Source organism: Rhinatrema bivittatum, chromosome 6 (assembly GCF_901001135.1).
Source record: "Rhinatrema bivittatum chromosome 6, aRhiBiv1.1, whole genome shotgun sequence".
NCBI lineage: Eukaryota > Metazoa > Chordata > Amphibia > Gymnophiona > Rhinatrematidae > Rhinatrema > Rhinatrema bivittatum.
In genome coordinates this window covers 116,596,697-116,619,935 of record NC_042620.1, presented here as the reverse complement: position 1 = coordinate 116,619,935, position 23,239 = coordinate 116,596,697, and the positions used below count along the sequence as shown (strand labels likewise).

The window sequence follows — 23,239 nt, the reverse complement described above, 5'->3', positions numbered from 1 at the left end:
TATTCCCACCCTCTTGGACACATACCCTTGGAGATGCAGCCTCTGTGTGAGACAGGTTCTAGTTACAGGGTCATTTTCTGCCACTCTGATTTGATGTTGTCCTTCCTGTGACCTTGCTTCTTCAAAATGGCCCAATAGCTTCCTGAGTGGAGATGAGACCGCTTTATTCTCAGTAGACAAGGAAGATGAATTGCACATACAAGTGGTAACATCACCCAGTGCTAACACAGAGCCTTTGCTAGCAGTGGAAAATCTAGAAGTGTTTTCACAGGTATGCATAGGACTTCTGTTCAGTTGCAGTCATGCTGGGTCCCCTTGGTTCTTGTTTTTTTTTTGTTTTTTTTTTTTATCTGTGGGTAGCATCAGACATGTTTTATGTCACTTCATTTTGTGATTCTGTGCATTTTTTGAGCATCATTAATTGGTTTCCTTTCCTCTTCCAGCCTCTTTATCTGCATTTAATACATTTGTTTTCTATTTTGTTGGAGGAACTTGTTCCTGAATAATCCCCTTAGTGAGAACATCACACAGCTTACTCAAGCAGCATCTTTTTAAAAAAAATTTCATCTTTGATTTTGCTGTGTCAGTTTTTCTCCCCATGTTAGAGAAGTGCTGGTGACTTCAAATGGTGTCTATGCTTAATCAAAAGATCCATTACTGACCTCCGCCTGAATTGTGTGCAGTCTGGGCCTAGAACATGATGTGCCTTAAATAGCAAAGACTGGGGTTTTCCCCAAAGAGGAGATTCAAAAGTCTGATCCACCCTCATTAGCTCCAAAGACATTGGTAACACAGAATCCAAGAGCCGCACCAGTTGTTGGTGATCCTTTAATATCGAAGGAACATCACTCTACTTCACAGTCATGATCAAAGAAGAAGCCCAAGAACATGGAACCTTTTTCATTTCTCTAGATCACGATCAGAATCGGTTAACATTAAAAATCAAGTGAAGACCACAAAACATTGACATCCATCCTTGTCAGTATCTTGTTTACAAAGAGATAGTGGCTGCTGCAGTCCGCAATCCCAAGCATATTGTCCTGAAGTGAGCTTTGCCTCCAACGAAGTGACTCAGCTGCAGCGGTCTCCAAAAGTCCATGCCAGAGCCTAGGAAGGACATGCCTTCTCTCAGTGAGACTCCTCAAGGTTTGTCCTCACCAGCTTTTAATCAGGTGTTGGACAAGAGGATTTTTGAGACGGCCTCTCAGCAATTCAAACAAAAGAAGTGCCAGACATGAGTGCTTTGCTATTGGATGTGGTTTGCGTTGCTGGATACAAATTTTGAAACAGCACTTGCTTTAAGAAATCTACTTTTTTGTGGACAATTTTTGTATACATAACATTGATACTGTTTTTCATTTTCAGGGATAGACTTTGGGTTGTTAATAAGGGTAGGATATTTTGTTTCATTATTACAGAAGTTTTCATACTTTGCTTCAGTATTGCATAGACTATAGCTTTTTTTAATTGATTAAGGTGTGTGTAAATGTGTGGGTAAATGCATATGATTTTTAGGCGGCTGAGATCTCAACAGTATTTTAATATGCATACATAATGTTTACGTTTTTTGGGATATATTTTTCTGTGTTTTTAAATTCATAGAATATTTGTAAAGGGAGGAATTGGATCTTTTTTGTAAATATAATTCGTTAGTGGCCCAGTCCACATTTTATAAGATCGCCTTTGTCTCTTTTTTTGGCTTTATATCTATATATCTATAGATATATCTGTCTGCCTCAGTTTCTCCAGGTCTTCACCTCTAGCGACTCTATTGCTTTCTAAGAGTTGAGAACTCTTTGCACATTCAACCTTTTCCCCAAAAGGCAGGTAATTGTATATGTGGTACTTGGTGCAAAAGGCTTGTATAGTTTTTAAAGGAAGTGGGGAATGTTTAACAAAATTTAAATTCTTTAAAATGTTACTGTGTGGCTTTAGAGGATAGATTAGGTATTTATTAAAAGTAATTTAATATAATTAGCCTCTGAAGAGTTTGATTTGGTCTAATAGCCTAGTCCTGTGAGCCCTCCATACAGCCTAACTCATAGTAGTCCAACTCTTAACAACTCTTCCAGCATCTCAGTCCATTAGAAACATGCTCTGTTCAAGCAGAAAGCTCTTGTAGGGCTATCTGCTAGGCCTTAACCCCAACTACAGCCTATTCTTTAATAAGATTATTTTAAATATTTCAAATAAATAACCTCTTTGAAGCCTCTGACCTAGTTTGAAGTACATTGTCAAACTTGTTTCTACTCAAGAAAGGCTAGTAAGTCTCTGTTGGAAACAGGATGCTGGGCTTGATGGACCCTTGGTCTGACCCAGCATGGCAATTTCTTATGTTCTTAAGTCCAGGAAAACCCTAACTTTTAATTTAAACTACAACTCTAACTTCTTATTTTAACCCAAGCCTTTCAGATCAAGCAAGAGAAATCACCTTTTTCCTTTTCAAAATGTAATAATGATAAATACAGTATTAAAGAAAATGTGAGCAGCTTATTCTTTCCTTATGATAGCCCAACTCTCACTTGGCTAGCGTTCTCACTCAATTAGAAGCTTTCTGTGCTCAAAGTCACGGGTTCAGTAGAAAAAGTACTTCTCTTGATGTTTGGGTTGAAATCTGCATTTAAAGCATGTCTACAGTATTCAGTCACTTTGTAAAAATTAGCTTATTGGATTCAAGGTAGGCTCCTGCTTAGGCTTTTTGGTTTTATTTTCTTAGTTTTCTAATCGGAATACATTTATATACTCTGTATTTGCTTAGTCACATTGAATTGTTCTGTTTAAGATATGTTCTCCATAGTCATGACAGAAATAGTGGCATATAAATGCCAGTTAATGGCAGGGGGAACACATCCAGGGTTGAATATTGCATTTTAAGTGAATAGTATTTGAAGAAGTTAATATTGGTATATAAATCTGAGGAATTGGTATACAGATAAATTTTAAGGGCTTCTAGAAACATGTTCAATAATTTTTGTTAGAGATTGTTTAAAAAATGTATTTTGAATATTTGGAGACTGAACTTATACTAAAGTTGTCAGCCAGTCATGCTGTAATTGACTTATAATTTGAATGTTTCCTTAATAGTAAATGTGATAGGCAGAGGGCAGGAGAAATTATCAGTACTCTGTTTCAATGCACAACAGCTTCTCTGATTTCATTTTATGTTACACTGTAGGAATATGAACATTGTTGAGCAGAGATAGAAGAATACATTTGCCTATCAACATCAAGCATGTTTATTTTTACTGTGGCAAGAACTGCAGTGGTAGGGATAGAAGCAAAGTTATGAAACCAACAAACATCCCCACCACCACTAACAAGAAGCAGTAACGCAGTGTGGCAGAGTGAGCCTCAGGATACACCCCTCCCTGAAAACTGATCACAAGTAATGGATCATGGGAAGAATTTCCCACTAGCCCATCCTGCCAACAGGAAATAGCACAAAGGAACAGTACCCCTCTGCCCCCCCCCCCAAACAGGAAATAGCATGGAGCAGCAGCACTTCAGGAAATAAACCCCATCCCCTGTCTGACAATAGGAAGTAGCAGCATGGAGGAACAGGGTCAAGGGCAATAAACCACCCCCCATCAGGAAATTGCACAAAAGAATGGAGCTACCACATGGAGAGGTGGGCCACAGGAAACATGTCCTCTACCAACAGGATGTAGTACAGCACAATTGAAGAAAGCTGCATACATGGGAGACTGGTATATTTATTTATTTATTTATTTATTTTTGGTTTTTATATACAGATATTCCTGTATAATATACATATCACACCGGTTTACAAGGAACTCAAACTGACGCCTCAGTGGGCAGTTTACATTGAAACAAGATAACAGATAATATGGGGGGGCAGAGGAACTTGGCGGAGGTTACAGAGATTGAGCATGAATAGCTAAATAGTGATAACTAAATATACAGTAAACTATGTACATAAGGTGATGGGGGGTCAGAGACCAGGCTGATGTTGTTTTCTTCCGGCTTTTAGATTTCCGGGAAGGCTTGTGCAAAAAACCAAGTCTTTAGTTTCTTTTTGAAAGTAATGTGGCACGGTTCGAGGCGAAGGTCTGGAGGGAGCGAGTTCCAGAGTATGGGGCCAGCTGTGGATAGTGCGTGTTTCCTCAGGGAGGATTTTTCTGGCTGGGTGCGTAGCATATTTCTGTACGCACTTCTTGTCGGTCTCTTGGAGGTGTGAAGCTGAAGTTGAAAAGTTAAATTGAGAGGAGCGATGTTATGTAGGGCTTTGTGAATCATCATAATGGTTTTGAAGTGAATTCTGTATTTGATTGGTAGCCAATGTAGGTGCTGGAGAATAGGGGTGATATGATCCCTTTTTTTGGTGTTTGTAAGAATTCTGGCCGTCGCGTTCATGACCATCTGAAGCGGTTTGGTGGTGCAAGCGGGGAGGCCGAGAAGGAGCGAGTTGCAATAGTCCAGTTTCGGTAATATGATGGCTTGTAGAACCAGGCGGAAATCTCTGTAGAGTAGTAGAGGTTTTAATTTTTTTAATACATGTAATTTAAAAAAGCACTCTTTTGTCGTGTTTATGAACTTGTTGAGGCTGAGTTTGTTATCTAGGAGTACTCCAAGGTCTCTTACTTGCGGCGAAGTGATGTCTTTGGAGTTGATAGGAGATTGGCTAGCAGTTGAAGTGATAGGTAGGACGTGATTTTCAGGGGAGATAAGTAGTATTTCCGTTTTGTTTGTGTTTAAGACCAAGTTGAGTCCCGCAAGTAGGTTGTTTATTGATGTGAGGCAGTTATTCCAGAATGCCAAAGCTTTGTGTAGAGATTCCGTAATAGGGATGAGTATTTGTATGTCATCCGCGTAAAGGAAGTGAATTAGCTTGAGATTGGTAAGGGTTATGTGTGAGGGTAGGTAGTTGAGGGATGCTGGGGAAGTGTTTTGTTGTTGGGAGGGCTGGATGGGCAGGCAGATGCCAGGGAAGGGTTCTGAGGGAGGAGTGAATGGGGGATACCAGAGAATGGCCTTGAGGGAGGGTTGGGTGGATTGGGAGAATGGCAAAGAAGTATAGACTATTTGGGCTCGACTGTCAACTAAGTGATCTGAGAAGAGATGTCTGGGATGAGTGGAGGGAGGGACGAGGTGTCAGGAAAGGGTTTATATGGCGCGCCATTTGTCTGTTGATTGAGACAATTTAAAAAAAGCAAAAAAAAGCTCAAGAAATCTATACAAATTTGTGACATAAGAAAGAAAAAAAAAAGGTTGAAGATGCTTTGGCAATTGCATTTGTTCATGGTAAGCAAGCTTGGGTACATTTTTCAGTCCCTGATCTTGAGGGTATACTTGTTCACAATGTTGGATCCACTTGCAAATCTAACTGTATAATTAATTCTACTTGGTTGTTTTAGGCATGAGTACTGAAAATCACCTCGTCCAAAGTCATTAAATTTTAAGTCCATTTAAATGACTCAAAAAAGAAAAATACACCTTTATAACAAAGAGAATAGAACTTTTGTCTTTATAGAGAACATTGAAAGCAGTGAGAACTAAAGCAAAGTCGATGAACATATGGATAAAAGGAACATACTATATATAACTTTAGAGGTGAAGACAAAAACAGTAAATGAATTCAAAAAGGCATGAGATAAACACTGTGGATCCCTAAAGGCTAAAGATGGAGATGAAGAAAAGGGTGCATGGGTGTAACCTGCATGGAGCAGCAGCTGCTACCTCTCACAGAAGGCATGGGGATTACTATCCTTAACCAATTAGCTTTCATGATTTTGATGCAACTGCAACATCGCTCTCCACTTTGACAGCGGGGGGAAAAGTAGGGGCCGGAGTACTGATTTGCAGACATTAGGGAAACAGTGCAGGACTATTTCTATGGCCAAATCCAAAAGAATAGCAATTTCAAGCAGCATTGTCTGAATTATCAAGAAGGCTTTCTACCCTGTAAAAATGTTGATAGTAGTAATTTTGATTATAGCTTTGACAGTGCTTGCTTTTGATTGTTACATTACTAACTTTAACATAAGGTTTGGGGGTAACCTGCATGGAGAGCAGCATTTACTTCCATAAGAAGCTTGCTGGGCAGACTGGATGGACCATTTGGTCTTTACCTGCTGTCAATACTATGTTAGAGGCTGTTTTAGAGCTTTTATAAAAATAACATAATATCCCACAGAGTAATGTTTGTTTTTATGTTGTGCCTGTCCACTAAAACAATACCTATAGTACCTGAATGTAATCTGCTTTGATGTATACTTTGAAATGCTGAAAAGCAGAATTTAAAAATCGAAATAAATAAACATCATTATTTCCTAATTTAAACATTTGTTTATTTTCTTTTTTATGGTCCTTTGATATTACACATTGCAACAAGGACACAAACTTTTTATTTAGAAGCTTTTTGCTATAAACAGAGGAGATGATAAATATTTCTAAAAATGAGACATCCATATTTTGTCAGAAAAGCTCAATAACTTCACTTTCATAATGGTGATAGATTTCAATGTTGTAAAATATTGCTTTCATGTTTTACTATATCCCTCTTTACCCTCAATTTCCATATATTAAGAATTGTACTTTTAAAAATGTTTTGTCGCAGCGTTTTACCAATGAGGATCATTTGGCTGTCCATAAACATAAACATGAGATGACACTGAAGTTTGGACCTGCTCGAAATGATAGTGTTATTGTTGCTGGTTAGTACCTATTTTTATTAACCACTTTCAAATCGATTTCATCAACAGTATACGGTACATTGTTTGTTGTAAATGACCAAAGGGCATGTTGCAAAAAGCATTCCCCAAATGAAAATATTGCTTGTAAGATTAGTTCACATTTATTCCTGTCTTAACATGTTTGGATATTTCTGCCAGAGGGTCTCAAACCCATTCATGATGTCACAGCTGACTGAAAGGATTAGAAATAATCTTTTAACAAAATTCCTTAGCTTTCAGTTAGGAGTTTAATTTTATGGTGGCTCAAAACTATTTTTTCATCAGTCCACCATTATTGGTAGGCCCACTCTGCCTGTTAATTACCAGAGGGCCGGATTTTCAAAGGGTTACGTGCGCTGGGCCTATAGCCCCGGGACGCGTGTAAGTCCCGGGGCTTTACTAAAGGAGCGGGGTCAGAGGCTCCTGGCACAGCGGACATTTGCCGCTGTGTGGATGATCACGTGCCGGCAGTTGGCCGGCGCGCGCAACTTACTTCATCCCCAGGGCTGAAGTAAGTTTTGAAACAAGAAAAAAAAAAAAGAAAAAAGTAGAGGGGAAAGGGTGGGGGAGGGAAAGGAAGGTGGGGTGGTAGGGAACAGGGGAAGGCAGCGCAGCTCGGCGCAGGCTCGGTATGCGCAAGGTGCACAATTGTGCACCCCCTTGTGTGCGCCGACCTCCGATTTTATAACTTGCGCGCGCAAGTTATAAAATCAGGCGTACATGTGTGCACGCCGGGTAGTGCGCACACATGTACGCCCGTGTGCACCTTTTAAAATCTACCCCAGAGTGAGCTTCCACTATCTGTACGTATGGATGCATGTTAAGATATTTGTAGTGTAAGGAAGGGAAACGTTCATCCACTAGAAACACACTGATATGGCCCAGTGTTTCCATATCTAGATACTGGACAGGTTCAAGCTAAGACAGCATGTGGGAGAAGAGAGGAAATTAAATGTGCAATAAGGGAAGGCAACTAGAGGGAGAAAGGGAGTGACCCAGTCAGCTCACTAACAGGGTGATTTCTTGTTGTGAGATGTGCCAGTATTGCGAGCGGTAGGACTTATCGCACACGATACTGGCCCTACCTCACATGATACCGGTCGCATCGCGGCAGTATTATTAAAATTAGGGGAGGGGTGTGGGCGGGGTTTGGGCGAAGTTATCTTCTAGCAGCGCTGTGGGCAAAAATGTTTTTTCACATTATCACTGGCAGCACCACGGGAAATAACTACACCTTTTCTCGTGGTGCTATGGGAGCGATAGTGTGCAGTGCAGCTGTACCGTGGCAGGCAAAACCGCACCGCCATGATGCGGCCGACTGGCCACTATCACCCCTGCTCCTTTTTTTTTTTTTTTTGTGAAACATTATGTAAGAGGTAGATTTTAAGAGCCGTGCACGGGTGTACATGAGCGCATGTTTGCCAGGGCACACACATGGACGCAGTGATTTTAAAACATACATGCGTGTGTTTTAAAATTAGCATTTGCGCATACGTGTGGATGGTTTCATGTTGACGCATGCGTATGCACGCAAATGCCACCTTGCTCGCATAAGTGGGAGGGATTTTACTACACGCGTGCAAATGCTAGAGCCCATTTTTCCAGTTCACCCAGTTAACCAATTAGCCTTCCTAATTCCCCCTGTTACTTTGCCTACCTTTTATCCTGTTAGGCCAGACTCTATAAACCTCGCTCAGTAGCCTATATATATATATATATATATATTTTATTACTTACACACTATCCATAGCAGAAGTAAAGTTACGTGGTAGGGGGACCCTGGCATGCGCTTGTGCATGTAAATAGGTATGTGCAGAAATCATGCCTCAGCCCTAGTCTGCCCATGCCTCACCCAGACCATGCCCATGCCATGCCCCTTTTTCCCGAAAAATGTTTTTGTGAGTGTAACAGGAGATCCCCGCTTTGTCGTTGGCCTTTTAAAATCCGTGCAGTGTGCGCATGTCCGAGACACATTAATATCTCCCAGTTTTGGCGTGTGCAAGGCCTTTAAAATCAACCAGAAAGGTAAAGGAAATTAAAATCCTTTTAAGGAAGAAGACTGGAGAGAGAGAAGAGCGGAATAGTGAAGGATGGAGAGAGAGAAGAGGCATAATGAAAGAAGAGCAGGAAGAAGGGACTTGAAAGCCTTTGAGAAAAACTGTGGGGTAGCTAGAATAAAAACCATGAATATTAGTAACGTACAATGGCATCATTTATATAGGCCACCTCCTTTTTTCCCCCTCTGTAAGCCATAAATTGTTAATTTGCTGGACACATGGCTACCATAACCAGAATTCAACTTCTCCTAGTAATCTGTTAATGAGTCTGCTTTACTTTATGGTTCCCACAACATAATGATGCTTATGAGAACACTTTTATAAAGAGAAAAGGGGCTCATGAAATTAAATTGACTGGGCATGCTTATATGAAGCACCTACAAATGTGAGACTTGTTCAGACCTCATAGTATTTTAATAGGTATTGTGCATGTCCTGTATTTTATGATATGCTACATTTATATAAGTTTGAACAAAAGGAAGCATTCCCTGCTACCTTTTTCCTCAGTATCATCTGCTCCAAGTTTGTAGTTGATTATACTTCTGATACTTGACGGGGCATGAGATCATGATGCCTGAGGTGCACTGTTAGCAGCAATGTACTTGATATACCCCTGAAGTGATGATGTTGGGTGATCTTCCTGGTCCTGGCATGTATCATTGCTGTTATGAAACATGCATCATAAAAAAATTGTAAAAAGGAGATTTTTTAGCTTTTATATCTTTTCACTATGAAATTCAGTTAATAGTAAACAGTGTTTCTTTATTCTTCCCATTTTCTCTTTCTCTGTCCTGTTTTTCCTGTCTGTTTCTTTCTTACTTACCTGTCCCTTCCATTTCTCTTGTCTGGCTCTCTAATTGTTTTCTCTTCTGTTTTGTCCTTTGTTTTATTCACTCAGAATTAGCTGAGTTATTATATTTTAGGTTGCATTTTCCTTTTAGGCTAAATAGATGACATGCTATTCTCTTTCAGTAATAAATACTGGAACATTATTAACAATGTTAATGATTAGTGCCAGTGTGGTGTTATATTAACAGAGCTAACTGATTGAGATTTATTTAGCTGTATGGTATTTAAATTCAGAAAGTATTAGTCTTAACTGTCTTTTTTTTTTTTTTTTTTTTTTCCAGATCAAACTCCAACACCAACTCGATTTCTGAAGAACTGTGAAGAAGTGGGCTTATTTAATGAACTAGCTAGTCCTTTTGAAAATGAGTTCAAAAAGGCTTCAGAAGATGACATTAAGAAAGTAGGTTGTCACTGCCAGCGTATTGTGTTTGGAGAGTTAGTGCATGCAAATTTTATTAGGGGGGGAGAATTTTTTATTTTAACTCTGTATAGTAATACTTTGCTGTTGCTCCACTATAACTTTAAGAAGGAAGGAAGGAAGGAAAGTTAATTGAAATATGTCCCTGGAAAGTCTATAGCTTCGTGTTGAGAGTAAAAAGTAGAACTTATGCCATATTTCAGTGAGATATGAAATGTATTAACATGACAGAAAAAACAAACACAAATATGACAGTTTTCAGAATTTGACCATTTGGATTATTTACTGAAATACCTAGAGTAACTGAATGTAATCTGCTCTGAACTACCTGACAAGCAGAATATAAATCAAATAATTAAAAAAAATACTTTTTTTTATTCTCTTGTTTCTCTATTTCTTTGGTTTTTTTTTTGTTTGGTAAAAGGAGAGAGCCACCAAGTTAGCTCCAGAGATCATAGGATGTGCCACTTTTCATGCTACAAAATTCTGCATCTGTGCAGGTGTTCTTTTTATAGAATTTTATTGCTATGAAGTACAAACTGGTTTCAGTTTAGTCACCTTTGTTTGTTTTTTTTTGTATATAATCTGTTTTTATTGTCTCAAATGGCAAACATAATACAAAACAAATCAAGAGCGAATCTGGTTAACTGAACATATCCAATACAGCTCGATTACTGTGTGATATAAAGAATCAAAACACATCAGATATAGACAGCTTACATCCTGAAGCAGCTTATACATGTGTCACCGAGACAATTTACCATTGAAAGATGTAAACAAACCCCCCCTCATCCCGCCCCCCCACCCTTCCCCCTGCTGGAGAACAAGGCAAAACATAATGAAACAGAGCATAAAAATTGGGTACAGCATGGAAAACCAAAATCATATGAGAAACCAGAATCAATATCAACCTGGAATACATAGTCCACAATACAACAAGGCGAGTAAGGAAGCCGCTACTAAGATTGGGTAGGTGAGGTACTCCTTTCCAGAACCTCGAAAAGGAGCTGTACATGGCACTATTTTGCCTCCATGGCCTGCAGCACTGCCTCCGATAACTAAAGTGTTAGGAGGAATTCTGATTGTCTAACCATGTCTTGAAGGGTGCCCAAGTTTTCTGGAAAGTTGATACTTTGTTTTGGTGTATGGCTGTCAGCCGACCTAGCTGGTAATAAGATAGTACCCTATGTTGAACCCCAGCTAAGGTTGGCGCCGCCTGTTGCTTCCAGTGTAATGCGATCTCTGCTTTAGCTGCGATAAAGATTTGCAACAGCAATTTCTGTGTCTGAGTGTTATGTTCTGACAACGGGAGCCCCAAGAGAACATGCCAAGGCTGTATGGTAGATGTGACTTGCAACATCTGTGCTAACCACTGAAATACTGTAGACCAAAAGATGTGGATCTTTGGGCACAGCCACCAAATATGATAATACGTGCCACTATCTCCGCATCCCCGCCGACAATGATCAGGAATAGAAGGATAGAACCTATGAAGTGTAGTGGGCGTGTAATGCCAGCGGTAAATCATTTTATAGCAATTTTCTTGACGTCCTGTTGATAGGGAGCATTTGCGAGCCATGAGATAGATAGTGTCCCAAGCGCTATCATCCAACTGGATCCCAAAGTCAGATTCCCACAACACCCGGTATTTAGACTCTTTGGATCGTGCATTATTAAACATTGTGTATATTTTAGAAATAATACCCTTAATAGCTGATGCATGCTGACACAGCGTTTCAAATAAGGTGTGTGTTGTACGCACTGGGGTAGATTTTAAAAAAGTGCGCCTTCGCGTACTTTTGTTGGCGCACCAGGCGCAAACAAAAGTACGCTGGATTTTAGCAGATACGTGCGTATCTGCTAAAATCCAGGATCGGCGCACGCAAGGCTGCCGATTTTGTGCAGCCGGCGCGCGCCAAGCCGCGCAGCCTGCCTCCGTTCCCTCCCAGGCCGCTCCAAAATTGGAGCGGCCTGGGAGGGAACTCGCTTTCGCCCTCCCCTCACCTTCCCCTCCCTTCCTCTATCTAACCCACCCCCCCGGCCCTATCTAAACCCCCCCCTACCTTTGTCGGGGGATTTACGCCTCCCGGAGGGAGAAGTAAATCCCCGCGCACCAGCGGGCCGCTAGCGCGCCGAGACGCAACCTGGGGGCGGTTCCGGAGGGCGCGGCCACGCCCCCGGACCACCCCGGGCCGAAACCACGCCCCCGAAATGCCGCGCCGATCAGCCACGCCCCCCTCAAAACCCCGGGACTTACGTGAGTCCCGGGGCTCTGCGCGCGCCGGCAGGCCTATGGAAAATAGGCGCGCAAGGCCCTTCTCTCGTGTGGCATGTATGGCCACAAGCGCCCGCAATTGCGCCGCATAGTAATACCAGGCTATGCTGGGCATTTGTAAGCCTCCCCTAGTCTTAGGTAGATACAGAATATGTCTAGCCACCCTCGGTGGCCTTTTCCGCCAGATAAAGCTACAAATTATTTGTTGCCACTGCTTAAGGCACTTAGTGGTGATAGGAATAGGTATAGTAGTAAAAAAATAAAGAAAGCGGGGCAGTACCGTCATTTTTACTATAGCTAATCTTCCCAACCAGGAATGAGCAAGACTGCCCCATCTTCTAAGCTTCTCTTGTAAGTTGGTGACTAGTGGTTTATAATTTAAATCAAATAGTTGATGGTTATGGGGTCCAATCCTAACTCCCAGATATTTAAGGGAGGAGGTAGCCCACAAGAAAGGGAATTTACAACTTAGTTCCTGTACTTCTCCAGGAGGCAAATTCAAATTAAGCAACTCCGACTTTTCATAGTTGACCCACATGCCGGACACCGCTGAGAAGCTATGAAGCTCCTCCATTACCCCTTTCAAGGATGTCCGTGGGTCAGTCAGGGTAAGCATGATGTCATCTGCAAAAAGGGAAATTTTTGAGTGGACTGAACCCCCAACAATACCCCTTATGTGCGCAGCTCTTCGAACTCTTGTGGCAAAAGGCTCGAGAAACAGAGCAAATAATAGCGGCGATAACGGGCATCCTTGTCTAGTACCTCTCTGTATGGGAAACGGAGTGCCATACCCGCCATTCGCCTTCACCCGCGCCTGTGGATGGTCATAGAGTTTACGGACCCAGAGCAGAAAGGAATTCCCAAAACCCATGGTCTCAAGAGTTTTAAAAAGGTACTCCCAATGAACAAGATCGAAGGCTTTCTCCGCATCCAGAGCTAGCAGCACTGCAGGCATGCCTTGATGTTGAACCACATCCACTATATCCACCATCCTGCGAACGTTGTCCGCCGCTAATCTGCCTGGTACAAACCCTACTTGGTCATTATGGATCAACCCAGGAAGTATCTGATTGAGTCTAGCCGCCAGGACCCGGGCCAGTATTTTTAAGTCTATGGGTCTGTAGGAACTGCACTTAGTAGGATCCCTACCCGGCTTTGCTAATACGGTAATACCCGCAGTGTTGCAATCCCTGGTAAAACAAGTGTCTCCTAGCAGGGAATTAAAGGCATCCGTTAGAGGCTCTACCAACAAAGTCACAAATTTCCTATAATATAGACCAGTGAAGCCATCCAATCCCGGTGCCTTACCCGACTTAAGCTTCTTTATAGCAGCCTCCACTTCGCCCATCTCAATGGGCTTGTCCAACCTACTTTTCTGTTGCTCAGTGAGCATTGGAAGTTGAACTTCTTCTAGATATCTAGTAATGCCCTCCCCAGTGATGGCAGTGTCTCTAGCATATAGGTTCGAGTAAAAGTCCGTGAAGTTACTTCGAATGTCCTCTGAGGAAGTAGACATGTGCCCATGCGCGGTCTGGATTTTAGCGACCACTGTACGAGCCTGAGCCGACTTAAGTTGGCGAGCAAGAAATTTTCCCGCCTTATTCCCCCCTTCAAAATACTGCTGTTTCAATAGCATGAGTTGATGGCTAATTGCAGTATCCTCTAGCGCTCTCAGTTGGTCCCGTATTCGTACTATCTGGCGATATGTCGAATCGGACTGAGTTCAACTATGTGATTGCGTCAAGGTTTTTAGTTCTTGTGTCCATTGACTACGTTGTCTGTCCCTCATTTTATTACAATGGGCCGCCCTAGGTATGCATGCCCCCCGGACCACTGCCTTGGAACACTCCCATACTGTTAACGGAGACATGCCTTCTGTTTGGTTGGTATCAAAATATTCCTTCAATAATTGTTCTACTTGACCACAAAAGGCTATATCTGTGAGCAGAGAGTCATTAAGGTGCCAGGATCGAAACCCTTTGTCCTTACCGGTAAAGGTGCACTTGAACCATATGGGAGCATGGTCGGACCACGTGATAACGTCTATATCTGTTTTATCAACCAAAGGTTGTAGTGTCTTAGAAAGGAAAAAGTGATCTATTCTAGTGTAGGTGCTGTGCGCACTGGAGAAGAAAGTGTAGGATCGAGAAGTGGGAAATCTCTCCCTCCATATATCCACCAACCCCCATTCTTCTAAGAATTGAATCCATCTCTTACGGGTTACCTGATCATGTATTTTCCCAGAACTGGAGTCCCTAGATGGGTTCTGAACAAAGTTAAAGAACCCCGCCCAGGATTAAATCCCCCTCCAAATGCTGTAACAATAAAGTATGGAGTACCTCTATAAATGGAGCTTTTTGTGCATTGGGAAAATATACATTGAGTAACGTATACACCTGTTTTCCCACTCTCAATTTAATCAAAATATAGCGACCCTGAGCGTCATATATGTGGGAAAGTTCGTCATGGACGAATGTGGGTGCTATCAACACCCCCACCCCCGTATATTTGGAGGTTTTTGTACTAGCTGCCCAGTGCGCCGTAGTGTAGTTAGGGAAGCATAGAAGGCGCTGGTGGTGCTTCCGGACATGTGTTTCTTGAACAAACACAATATCCGCCTGTTGTCTCTGCAGCTCCCGTCTCAGAAGAGACTGCTTCCCTGGTGTGTTAAGCCCCTTAACATTTAAAGACAAAATTGTAGTCGCCATCTATACTGTCAGTGTGCAACCAAATCCCATCGCAAGTTACTCCACTCCCTCCTCCCTTGTTTGCCAAAATACTATGACCAGTGTAACAGATGTTGATGTGGAGAGCGAAGGTTTGTGTATCTATTTGTACATGGCTATACCCAAACATGCAGACAAAAACTCCAGCATGCCCCCCAAGAAATCCTACTGCATCCCCACAATCCTCCACGGGATACATCTCCTCCGGAGGTCGGTGGTTTCGCACGGTGCGCACTAATCCCATCACCACTCCGCCCCACCCTAATATATTTAATGTATAAGAATATAAAAACCCCTTCGAATAACCATTGTGTAGAGCACGCTCTTCTCATATGTGCCCCCTCCTGAACAGCAATAAAAGTAAGTAATAGTAACATTAACGCCGATGAAGCAAGAACCATTAGTGGCATCGGACTGCCCAGCCACCGCATCAAACCTTAGTCCCAGTAGAACTACAATAGTCCTGTTGGCCTGGCCTCCTCAACCATGCTCCTGTTCTGCCGGTCCTTTCTGTTCTGATTGTCTCCGAAGCCTCCTGCCGCCTTTATTTGCCCTTTGCCAGCGCGGCGCGTTGTCCATCTTCTGCAGTTGAGTCTGTCCATCGATGTGCTGAAACGTGAGAGGGAGCTGAGCTTTCGTGAACGCCGTCACAACTTCAGCCACTGTTGTAACCTTATAGCTGGTTCCCTGGACCTGGAAATAAAGTCCAAAGGGGAATGTCCATCGATATTTGACGCTCCGCTCTCTCAATTGAGCTGTAACCTCACGTAACTCATATCTTTTCCTCAGCGTGACTGGTGACAAATCTTGAAATATAGAGATGGTGTGATTTTTCCAATGAATGTCTTTCAGCTTTCTAGCCATAAGATAGATCCTCTCTTTAAGAGGAAAACTTGAAAAGCACAACACAATGTCTCTGGGCCGCTGGTCCGTTCTAGGGCCGAGCGCCCTATGCGCTCTTTCAAACTGGATTACCGCCGGCACCAAGGTGCTAGCCTGTTCACCCTCCGTTCCTTGAAGCAGAATGTGCTGGCAGATCTGGAGTGCTATCTCTTCCACCTCCGCAAACTCTGGTGTCTCCGGCACGCCCCGTATGCGTAAATTGTTGCGCCTATTTCTATTCTCTAAATCTTCAACCTTGTTCTGAAGGTCCAAAATTGCAGAAGAAACAGAGGCCTGCTGGTTAGCCAACGTGTTTATAGAGTCACCATGCATCAATCCTTGTCTCATTTTCATCCACTATGTGCCCCAATGCAGCAAGATCTTCCTTCAGATCTGCCACGGAGGCCATGATGTCTGCGCGGTGTTGTTTTAAGTCCACTCTGATTTCCATAAACCAGGTTCTGGCTTCAGCTCTAGTTAGCAGTGCTGGGTCAGGGGTGTCCTCGCCGCTGCTCTGCGCCCCTATTTGCTCTGTTTCGTGAAGATCTGTTGTTCCCCCCCGCTGCGGCGGGCTCCGCGCCGCCATCTTGGCTCGACAGGGCCGCCGACTTCTCAAACGAGAATTGCCGCAGGTCTGTGGTATTTCTTTTTGCAGCCATACCCACAGGCAGGAGAGGGGTTCCGCACAGATTGAGGCAAAAAATCCGGCGATTTCGCGCTGTGTTGCCGCTTCCAGCGGGGTTTCTAGCAAGCAGGTGAACGGAGTGAAGGCTTTATGTGACTGCACGCATCCGCCGGAAACAGCGCCCCCCTAGTCATCTTTGTTTTAACATTCAAATTGGCTTCTTTCGAAATGCTGACACTGCCTTGTGGGCTATAGGGTCTTGTTTACATTTTTTCTCCTTCCATATCATGTCTGAGATGTAAAGTCTGGAGGGAAATCTCCTCTAAAATTTAAAAGCTCATCCATAAAAGAAAAAAGTAAATTTGGAAGAATATTACCTACTACTGATCTTCTAAAGCCTCTCCCTTTTCCTTTAAAAAGAAAAATGAGGTTAAGAAATGGGGATTAATATTAATATTTCTTCACATTTTAAAGCCTCTTGATGTTCCTGGCTAATTTATTTATTTCATGTAGTCTGTAATGGTATTATGGCATGATATGTGAAGCAGTCAACCCCACTTCAGTTACATGAATAATTGATTCATAATTTACTGAGCCATCTCTGTTTATGAATTAAACTCTTCCTGGATGAATGTAAACAAATCACATTATTTTGAAATTGCTTTTATAAATAAATGAAATATTATGTATCTTCTTTTAGTTCCAGTTATAAAATGGTTAATTTTAATATTTATTTATTTATTTAACATTTTTCTATACCGACCTTCATGGTTAAATACCATATCAGGACGGTTTACATCGAACATGAATGATACACATGTGTTTATATCTTTCCAAATGCAGCCTAATAGAATTCTTATATAAGGTGATGGTAATCCCTTTTTAAAAATATTGCTTATCAAAACCATAAGAGAACATTATCTCAGTCAGTCTTTCATCATCTGAAAGAATGTAGGGCTCAGTTATCAGAGCTGGATGCTGCCATTATTGCTTATAATTTAGAACTTGTGCAACAAACTTTGAGGGCGGAAATAAAGCGGGGAGGTTGTTAGCTAATAAATTAAAAAAAAGATCTGTCCAAAATAATGTGGTTAAAATTAAAGACAAGGCGGAGTCATGTTGACTGCGAACAAGGATATAAGGTTGCGGTTCCTGCAGTTATATTCAGAATTGTATAGCCTGGATGGGGCCATAGATTTAAAGGAGGTAGACAAGTACCTAAGTGATATCTCCTTACCAGTCATATCACCTGATTAGCAGAGCAGACTTGATAAAGAGATATCACAATTGGAAGTGTTAATTACTGTTAAAAAAAAAAAAAAAAAAAAAAAATTGAAACCCAGCAAATCCCCAGGTCTTGATGGGTTCATGGCTCGATTCTTCCAGAAATTTTCAAAATTTTTTGAGTGCCGCATTGACAAAGATGTTTCATTTTCTTAGGGGTGAAGGTACTCTTAACAAAATTCTAATTTAACAGGTCATAGCGCCCTATTTCACTTATTAATTTAGTTTTGAAAATTCTGGCAAAGATTCTGGCGGATAGGTTGAATAGCTTTATGCCTTCTATAATACATTTAGATCAGGCATGGTTCATTCCAAGCCATATGGCTTCTGATAATGTTTGCAAAATTGTGGGCACTTTGTGGTGGGTGAGAAAGAAGGAGATCCCATCTTTGTTCCTTATGATGGATGCTGAAAAGGTGTTTGATATGGTACATTGGCCATTTTTATTTAGAACTTTGGAAAAGATGCAGTTAGAGAACTTTTTTATTCAGTGGATTCGCAAACTGTATGGCTTGCCCACAGCCTGTATCAAAGTCAATGGGAGCTATTCCGATATCTTTTCTGCTGGTTGAGGCACAAGACAGGGTTGTCCTCTGTCCCCTCTAATTTTTGCTTTATTTTTTTAACCATTTGCAACTAAAATTTAAGCTAATTCTAAAATTACAGGAATTAATGTAGGGAAATATGCCTTCATATTAACCTTGTTGGCAGACATACTTTTTACTTTAGCGAATCCGTCTGAGTCATTAACAGAATAGTGTCAGAAATAGAGAAATTTAGTCTAGTCTCTGGGTTTAAGATTAATTGGGATAAATCTGAGATACTAAATGTGACCATTCCCTGTTTTCAAGAGAGGTGGTTGAAGGCTAAATTTCCCTTTTAAGTGGACTAGTTACAAAATAAAATATCTTAGGCATCTATCTAGGTCATAGTGTAAATGAATTGTTCCAGCTGAATTATTCCCCCTTACTTGCTTGTATATATAAAGAATGGGATAGATATTATATCTCATGGCTGGGAAGAATAGCTACGGTAAAAATGAATATCCTTCCCAGACTCAGTTATTTGTTTCAAACTTTGAATATAGAGGTGCCTGATGCCATGCTGAAACAATGACAGAAACAGATTATGCAGTATATATATGGAAGAGAAAACCCCCAAGAGTGGCATGGATGGTTCTTTACCATTCCAAACTATGGGGTGGCTTAGGGGTTCCTAAATATTGTATGGTACTATGCTGCTTCACACCTTGAGGCAATTGTGGATTGGCATAAAAAAGGGGAGCAGAAGCAATAGGTGATTATGAAGCAGGCAGCTATAGGTCATATGCCAATATTGGCTTTGATCTGGCAGCCTAAGAAGTCTTGGAGAGCTTTGGATGTTATGCCCCCTTCCCTATTTCATTCATTGCAAACCTGGGCAAAATGGAGAACTAAATTAGTTTGGGTTAGGTATTATTATTATAGCACTTCCTTGTATAATGTTCTTTTTGCTCCAGGGCTGCCACTGCATACTTTTTCAAAGTGAAAATCTCAAGGTATTACACGCTGGGAACATATATGGGGTATTAGCGGTTTCCTAGCATGTAGACAGATGGACTCAGGACCCCTGCCAGCAGATGGAGACGAAGCAAGCTGACATCTCAGTATATATAACCCTGCAGTGACCACAGGCTGCCAGTATTCTCCATCTCCAGCAGAGTGCATCTCCGTATGGGGATTGCTTTGAGCTTTTTGGAAGGAGAAATTTGAAATTCTAAATTCAAGAAAAGAAAGCCTTGCTCTTCTGTGGTGATACCTAAAAGTCCCTCCCCCAGTTGAGAATTATTGAGGTGATTTCCATGGTCCCTCAGAGGTATGCCTTGGTCCGGAAGCTGCTAGTTCAGCTGAAAGGCAACGGGTTCAGGAGGCCAAGCGCGGCAGTGACAGCAAATATCCTCTTCCCCCGCAGCCATACTCAGCGGGTAAGCGCTGAGCTCAGGTAAGGTTAAAAAAAAACAAAACAAAAGGAGAAAGTTTTACCCTGAATCAGACACAGTTAGAGGGGTTTCAAGACTTCCTCCGGTCTCTGTTCTTGGTGTGCCATTCCAATGTTAATTCTCACTCCCATTGGGTTGGGGAACTGGGCAGCCTGGCGGGTTGCACAGCCCCCGGTGGGCTAGGCCCCGCACTTAAGCTTTTTTGTCTTGCATGCTGCGTGGTAGGCCGCAGTGGACGTTTTCCCACGCTCTTGTGCATGTTATGCTGTCCTCTATAGGCCGTTGGTGTACGCAGTGCATCGGCTCTGTGCATGCGGTGTGCACTCAGTATTTTGAGCGCACTATTTATGTGCACAAACGTTTTTACGCACTTAACTTGGTGCACAGGTTGTGCATGCACCTTGCCGCGCTTTCTTCTAGGCACTTATTTTTTGGGCACATTTAATTTTGGAGCATGAGCTGTTCTGACGCACATTTGCCACAGCAATGGCGCTGGTAAGTAAGAAGCCTAAGCATCTTCCTATTTATGCTTCCTGTCATATTAGGGCTTCTAACCTGTGTCAGTGCTGCTCAGATACTCAGGGAGAGTTGTCTTTCTTGCATTTTACTAAGCCTGGCTGATGATGGATTGGTCACGGCCTTGACTGGGGGAATGCCAGATCTTGGTTCTCCCTTAACTGGCTCCTCTGCTGGCAAGGGCAGTTTTGTGGGACCAACTCCAGTTCCTTCTGGACTTGGTCTGAACCTGGCTGCTTTTTCTTGGGTGGAATGTTTTCAAGACTTACAAGCCTTTCTTCAGGTGCAGTCCTCCACTTCCCCCATTTCTATCCGGTAGGACCCTCAGCTGGTGGCCTAAGTGCCTTGAAACAACTGAGTGTTGCTGGTGCAGAAGCTTTGTCAGAGCCGAGGAAGAATTCCATTTTGGTTTCCTTACGAAAAGCCTCATGTTTTTTCCATGTGATGAATGCCATTCAGGAATTGATTGATCTGGAATGGGACGCTCCAGGAGCAAAATTTATAGGCGGTCGGACATTGGAAGGCCTGTACCTCCTGAATCCAGCTGTAAGAGAGTGTTTGCGTTTTCCCAAAGTGGATGCTCTAGTATGTGCTGTTTCTAAGTGGACAACTATCCCCGTAGAGGGAGCACTAGCCTTAAAGGATGCACATGATAGGATTGAAGCTATTCTTAAGCAAGCTTTTGAGACAGTGGCAATAAATTTACAGATTGCCTCCTGTTGCACCCTTGTGGCGAGATCTTGTTTGCTTCTCTCTCAGGAGGTTGATGAGTCTGGCAGAAATTCCAGAGCAGTTATGGAGCCTACTGCTGCTTTTTTAGCAGACGCAGGCTGTGATTTGGTCTGGACCTCGGCCAGAGGAGTGACTTCTGCATTGCAACTAGGCGTGAACTCTGGTTGCAAAATTGGTCAGCTGATACAGCTTCCAAAGCCAATCTTACCAAGTTGCCCTTTAAAGGCTCGCTTTTGTTTGGGAGTGAGTTGGAGAAACTGGCCAGTAAGTGGGGCGAGTCTCCGGTGCCTTGGTTCCCGGAGGATAAGAAACAGTTATAGCGCCCCTTTGATATGAGGGTCATTTCCAGGGTTCCAGGCGTTTTGTCCCTACAAGGGGGAAGACCTTTCAGTGAACTCATCTTTTCGGTAGATCTCTGTCCTTTTGTCCCTGGCAGCCCAATAGAGAAGCAGGCTCAGGTGGTGGACCTTCCTGAGCTTCCCAATGAAGGTTTGCTGGCCCTCCTTCCAGAACAGGAAATAAGGGGACATCTCTCTCTCTCTCTTATCGGAGGTGGGTCAAAATCACATCGGACCAGTGGGTCCTGGAGGTGATATGCGAAAGATATGCATTGGAGTTTTGCAGTATTCCTCAGAACGTGTTCATAGTGTCCCTTTGTTACTCCCTGGAGAAGAAGCAGGCAGTGGAGTTCACGCTTCAAAGGCTCCTTAGACTGAGGGCTATGGTTCCGGTGCCACATCTCAAGAAAGTATGGGGCATTATTCCATTTATTTTGTTATGCCCAAGAAAGAGGGCTCCTTTCATCCTATCCTGGATCTCAAGAGAGTCAACAGTCACTTGAAGGTGACTCATTTTTGAATGGAAACTTTATGCTTTGTGATGATGGTTGTACAGTCGGGAGAATTTCTGACCTCCTTGGATCTGTCAGTGGCTTACATTCATATTCCCATCCAATTGGAATACCAACGCTTTCTACACTTTGCGGTGTTGGGTGCCATTATTAATTTTGGACGCTGCCTTTTGGTCTAGCCACCACTACCAGAACATTTTCCACGAAAAGAAGGTATCCTGGTGCACCCATATTCGGATGCCTGGCTGATTCAAGCCAAGTCTCAGGAAGAGAACCGCCTGGTGACACACAAGGTGATCTCCTTATTGCAGGAGCTCGGCTGGGTGGTGAAGCTGACCAAAAGCAATCTTCAACCATCCCAGTCATTGGATTATCTGGGGGTCCAGATCGAAACTGGCAGGACAGAGTTTTCCTACCGGAAGTTCGGATCCAGAAATTGATGTCTGAAGCGTGTCAGTTGATGATCACCATACGCCCAATGGTGTAGTTCTACCTATAGGTACTTAACTTGATGGCAGTTACCCTGGAAGTGGTACCATGGGCAAGGACGCATATGCGTCCTCTTCAGAACTCTCTGCTATCTCGTTGGAACCCACAGTCTCAGGATTATATGGTTCGGCTCCACTTGCCGATGGAAATCTGCTCCCATCTCCACTAGTGTTTGCAGGAGGATCATCTGAGAAAGGGAGTTCCCTTGGCATGTCCGGCCTGGTTGGTACTCAAGACAGATGCAAGTCTCCATGGTTGGGGGGTTCACTCTCTGAAGTTAATGGCCATGGGGCTTTGGAATGCCGAAGAATCCCACTGGAACATCAGTCACCTGGAGGCCCGGGTGCTATGGCTGGCATGTTTGCAGCTCAGCCGCAGGCTGCGGAATCAAGCAGTTTGCATGTTGTCGGACAATGCAATGATGGTGGCCTATATCAATCACCAGGAAGGAACCAAGAGCCAGAAAGTGTTGCAGGAAATAGACCAGCTGATGGAATGGGCGGAAGGTCATCTGCAGATGATCTCAGCCTCTCACATTGCAGGAAGAGACAACGTAAGAGCGGAATTTCTCAGCAGGGAGACTCTGGACCCAGAAGAGTAGGTGTTGTCAGCCTAGGCATTTCAGACCCCAGCGATCCACCTGGAAGACCCCAGGTGGATCGCTGGGGTCTTCCATTCCTAGATCTGCTGGTGACTTCTTGAAATGCGATGGTTCTTCAATTCTGTTATCACAGGAGAGATCCGTGGTCCCTGGGAATAGTCGCTGTCATACAGATCTGGCTGGAAGACAGATTGCTTTATGCCTTTCCTCTGTGGCCCTTGCTGGGCAGTATAATTTGCAAAATTGAAGACCACAGGGTTCTAGT

At 42.8% G+C, this 23,239-nt stretch overlaps 1 protein-coding gene across 10 annotated transcripts in view; it reads left to right on the top strand.

Moving 5' to 3' along the window:
• ATF2 (activating transcription factor 2) overlaps window positions 1–23,239 on the top strand; it is a 306,861-nt gene that overhangs the window by 39,266 nt on the left and 244,356 nt on the right. For all 10 annotated transcript variants that reach the window (XM_029605838.1, XM_029605830.1, XM_029605831.1 and 7 more), the window contains 2 exons: window positions 6,578–6,674; window positions 9,880–9,998. In XM_029605838.1, the coding sequence (XP_029461698.1) occupies window positions 6,578–6,674; window positions 9,880–9,998 (216 nt within the window). The remainder of the gene's footprint in view (window positions 1–6,577; window positions 6,675–9,879; window positions 9,999–23,239) is intronic.